Below are 5519 nucleotides of genomic sequence, written 5' to 3'. Positions count from 1 at the left end.
AAAAAAAAGGAACTTTTATTTATATGCGTTTTGCTCCATTTATTGTTGTTATTCATATATATATATATATATATATATATATAAATAATAATAAAGGAGTTACGACGCAAAAATGTATAATTCATATATATATATATAATTCATATATATATATATGGAAGTTATAATTAATTAATTTAAAGAACGATTTGAATTTTTCAAGTAAAGCATGTAATTCTAAGGAATATATATATGTCATGTTCAAGGTAGAATGCAATATAATTTGGTATTTGGTGATATCGTTATCTTATTCTAACGAAGCCTCAATCATTATTTTAGGTTCTCACCGGTTTGAATTTTGTCGCCGAACCAGGTAAAACTGTTGCTTTGGTTGGAACCAGTGGCTGTGGGAAAAGTACTGTAATACAATTAATTCAACGTCTTTATGATATACATAGTGGAGAGGTAAGTTAACATTTTGGTGTTGTACATTTTAATAACTTCCGCCACAAAGGTGTTTTTAGATTCGCTACGTGTTTCTGTTAAGTTACTTAGCTACGTGTAAATGATGGACAACACCTTGTGAACAATTAACAGAAGTTCTATTCACTGGACGTAGTATTTTTCATGCTGGTTCTGAATGCTGAATACAAACAATAAAACAATAATTATATACATGGGAATAGATAAACTTTACAGTTATGACCAAATAGTAAGTAGGCTAGTACAATTCTGTAATTACACTGTCAGAACTTGAGAAATATCATATTAAATTCAAAACAGGAAATCTGTAGCTGCCAACGTCTCGGCTGAGTAAGTAGTTGTTAAAACAACTATTGGCATGCCGTTTCTGCTCCGAATGAAAATGGAAATAAGAATGCTGTTCATTATTTACATTTGACGGATATATTAGATTTATAAGACCTAAAATTCACTCCATAATTGCCCACGGGCTTATGGCGTACTAACCCCAAGATTCCGAGTTCGATTCCAGGCAGTGACCTGAATAATAATAATAATAATAATAATAATGATAATATTAATAATAGTAATAATAACAACAACAACATCGAAAAATACCTTAGGAATGAGAACCTAGGTTCGAAATTTCCCCAAGACACCTGATGAAGGCTGGAGGGTATATCAGCCGAAACGTTGTGATAACAACAAACAAGATGAGGACAAATATCCATCAAATGTAAATAATGTACATAATTCCTCATCTCTTAAATATAGAAGTGAAGAATGTTGTTTTCGTAGCGGCAGCTTCCAACATTCTGAAGGATTAGGTTAGCCGCCAGCGTGGGCAGTGGCCCGGGAGCAAAATTTGCTTAGTGGGTGCAAACTAAGGTCCAAAATTTTTTTACGTAAAAAGTGGATTTTTTCAATGTTAACATTAAAACAAATGCACGTATAATAATGTTTATTATGATGGTCAGCTGAAATGTTCATAGACTGAGCAAGACACTCTCATGGAATGCGACCAAATGAAATTCATTTTTAACGTCGTTCCTCTTACTGTCCACATACTTCCATAAGTAGTTGCAGTGCTTGGATCGCACTGGTGAAGAAGCTATCTTGTTGGTCAAAATAGTCATCAACTACAGATAAGACGTCTTCATCACAACGATACTGGTGCCCAGCCGAGTGCTTTTTCATGTTGGGAAACATAATAATCAGATGGAACCAAATCACTAAAACAGGGTGGGTGAACTAACAGTTCAAAGCCAGTCACACACAGCAGCCATTGAAACCAAGGACTTGTGTGCTGAAGCATTGTCCAATGAAACAAGACTCCATTCATCAGTTTTTCTGGGCGTTTGGTGTTGATAGCTTTTCATAACTGCCTTAGCAAGTTGGCATTGAACTTTCCATTGATTGTGTGACCATTTTAAAAATAGTCAATAAACACAATATTTTTTGCATGAATGTATAGTATATATAACAGGGCAACACCAACGTCCTTATTTCTTTTATTGAGCACATGGCTCTTAAAGAGAAGGGACAATACAAGTACATACAAAACAATACAATGGGGTACATAAAAGCACATGTCGTATGAAATTATGCATACAATGAAAAATGAGGATGGAATGACTTACCTGCCTCCCATAGGCAGGCAATTTTATTTTACAGTTTTTATATAGCGTTTTACTAATAATTCAATATTCTGTCTTGTATCTGTTGGTTTTCCCTTTTTCCTTTTTTTAAAAATTTACACGAAGTCATTAATTATTCAGTTCTTAAATTTCCTCACTTACCCTCATTTACACAAAATACTTCGTTAAATCTTCGAAGGCCACCACCGGCGGCAATTCATCAAAACGAAACTGTACCGGTGTCACTTCTAACTTTTCACCAAACAATTCCTTTAACTTTTCTCCTCTCTCTCTTTCCAGCAGAACAGCTTTCAAACCTACATTTTTCTCGTTGGGTTACAATTTGATTACAATCACATTCTTCATTTTCGCAATCATTTTTTCAATTTCTACACTTCTTGTGTACTTTATCATATTTTTTAATTGTTTTCCTTTTGGTGTTTCTCTCTGATTTTGCTTCACCAATCTCTTCTACTGTTGCTGGTATACTCTATCTCTGCATGTCTCTCATTCTTTATTGTTATCATTTCTCTTTCATCTTTCTTTTTCTTCTGTACTTTCTCCTCCTTGCTGATGTTGGTAAAGGTTTCTGTCTTCGCTCCTCGACCCCTTCACTTACCTTTGTCAGTCTTTAATTTTTTCTCAAGTGAAGCAAACATAAGCAGTAAAAATACAAATTGCAAGTATTTCAAAATGTGAGACACTACATGGCTAAAATTAACAAAATAGAAAGAAAATAGTGGTGTTTGTGTTCCAAAGGTACGATGAGAAGGCTCAGGATAAGGATAGAAAGATAGAAGGAATGAAAAGTGAAAAGATAAACTGGGGGTCTGAAGTGAATGCTAGACAGGAGATGAAACAAAATATGTCTTACCTATGCACTGGTCAAATAGAAAAAAGGATGAGTGATAAAAAATTGAAAGGTCTTTTGGTACTAAAAAGTGAAGAAAGAGAGGCAGAGTGGAGTAGAGAGGGTTGAGGAAGAGCAAGTAGGAAAAAAGAGGGTGTGCGGAGAAAAAAGGGAGTAAAGATAGACAGTAGGTAGTTGACAGGAAGTAATGGAAAGTAGTAAAGAGAGAAAGATAGAAATAGATGGGGAAGGTTTTCTACACAAAAGGAGAGAGGAAAAGGATAGAAAAATGGATAGAGAAGAGAGAAAATCTCGCACCAAATATTAAAAATTGTGTGGGGTGCCACAGAGTGGAAACAGAAGTGGGGTGTGTGACATTACATAGGCTAATAGTCATAAAATGTTGCACAGTAAGTCGACACACACATGCACATATATATATAGAATACCTAGCATTGTAAGTGTTCTAACACCTGTTATATTTAATGACAATTATAGTTTTCCTTTTTGGTGATTCACTGCTAAACCACTGCCTAATTTAATTATATATGTACTGCATACATTATTCCACTCTTTTACTTCTTTCAGTCATTTGACTGCGGCCATGCTGGAGCACTGCCTTAAAGATTTTAGTCGAAGAAATTGAGTCCAGGATTTATTAAGTTACGGGGGACGTAAACACACCATCATCGGTTGTCATGCGATGGTGGGGGGACACAAACACACACTCACAAATACACACACGCTCGACCTCTAGTACTTGCCTGGTACTTTACTTTGTCAACCTCGAAAAGATGAAAGGCAAAGTTGAACTCAGTAGATTTTGAGATCAGAACGTAAAAAGCCGGAAAAAGTGCTACTAAGAATTTTGTCTGATGCGCTAATGATTCTGCCAACTCGGCACATTAAATGGCATATTTTAATAACGACAGGAAAGTAAACAAAGAATACAATATGCATAATGCAGTATTTAGAGAGTTTGAAAGATAATCTTTATCCGAAAATGTATAAAAATATTTAACCTTCAAGAGGTAGATTTTTTAGGTTAATTACTGTAAAATATTTATAAAATGTATACAAAAGAAACAAGCTATTCAAAAGTATTTTATGAGCATAAAACGTAAATGTGACTGAAGAGTGAATTAAGTAAGAAATTACATAAGGAGCAGGAATCAGTGAGTGGAAAAGACACTATAAGAAATGTGAAATCATTGGTATCAATTTGTACACAACTATGTGTATTTACGTGTGCACAGTCGTCAGTAATGCTCCATACTCGTTTTTTCTAACGAACAAAATAATTTCTAACATGATAACAACAATCGATTATATCGACTCTAGAACTTCCTTGACACTTTATTTTACCAACTCCGGAATGATTATAAGCAAAGGTGACTTCGGTGGATTTTGGAAGTTAGAGCTGAAGTAATTATCGCAAGGCATTCTCCTCGCCCGCGATGCTCTACCGATTCTATTACTTGAACTACGTTGTTGGCACTCCGTCGCTTACGACGTCGAGGGTTCCAGTTGATCCAATCAACAGAACAGCCTGCTCGTGAAATTAGCGTGCAAGTGGCTGAGCACTCCACAGACACGTGTACCCTTAACGTAGTTCTCAGGGATATTCAGCGTAACACAGTGTGACAAGGCTGGCCCTTTGAATTACAGGCACAACAGAAACAGGAAGAAAGAGTGAGAGAAAGTTGTGGTGAAAGAGTACAGCAGGGTTCGCCACCATCCCCTGCCGGAGCCACGTGGAGCTTTAGGTGTTTTCGCTCAATAAACACTCACAACGCCCGGTCTGGGAATCGAAAACTTGAACTACATACTTGTACTATATACTCTCCAACAGCACACAACAACAATAACACTAAATATTGTTTCCAAATTTTAGCACAAGGCCAGCAATTTCGGGAGAGGGGATAAGTCGATTATATCGATTCTAGTGCTCAGCTGGCACTTATTTTATCGACTTCGAAACGATGAAAAGCAAAGTCAGCCTCGGCGGCATTTGAACTCACAGCGTAAAGACGGACGAGATTCCGTTAAACAATTTGCCCGGCGTGCTAACGATTCTGTCAGTTCGCCGCCTTATTTGGTACTCAGGTGTTGAATGAATATGCCTACAGTTCTACAATCGCTTAATGTTAAAGAAAGAACACAAGAATATAGCATAGAGAAGCCACAAACTGAGTTCTGTATGTGTCATATCTTATAATAGCGATATTTAAAAGTTGCAGATATTGTTTCTGTTCACATCTAGGTTAACTTTTGTTGACTATGATTACATTTTCCACTGCATACTTGTTTATTTTTATTTTAAACGATAGAGTGTAATTTGAATGGAATTGACTGCTACATTTAACAGGTTAAGCAATCGCTTATTTGCTCATATTTTTAAACTAGTGAAGGTGGACCGAGACTATAGAGGACCACATTTGTGTAGCAAAATTTGTTATGCCTCACTAGCGGCCTATATAATGATATTATATAACGTCATCAAATGAAATATGAGAGAAATAGATACTGATTTTGATTGAGTCGATTACAACCCCACCATACAAAGGTGGCCTTGTTGTTAATCGCGTGAG

At 36.0% G+C, this 5519-nt stretch overlaps 1 protein-coding gene across 1 annotated transcript in view; it reads left to right on the top strand.

Moving 5' to 3' along the window:
* Positions 1–5519, top strand: part of LOC106870660 (ATP-dependent translocase ABCB1) — a 130796-nt gene that overhangs the window by 49872 nt on the left and 75405 nt on the right. The window contains exon 10 of the mRNA XM_052966110.1: positions 319–444. Coding sequence (XP_052822070.1) covers positions 319–444 — 126 coding nt within the window. The remainder of the gene's footprint in view (positions 1–318; positions 445–5519) is intronic.

Source organism: Octopus bimaculoides, chromosome 1 (genome assembly GCF_001194135.2).
Source record: "Octopus bimaculoides isolate UCB-OBI-ISO-001 chromosome 1, ASM119413v2, whole genome shotgun sequence".
In the NCBI taxonomy this organism is placed as follows: domain Eukaryota; kingdom Metazoa; phylum Mollusca; class Cephalopoda; order Octopoda; family Octopodidae; genus Octopus; species Octopus bimaculoides.
The sequence above is the reverse complement of the archived record's forward strand: the minus strand, read 5'-3'. Positions and strand labels throughout refer to the sequence as shown.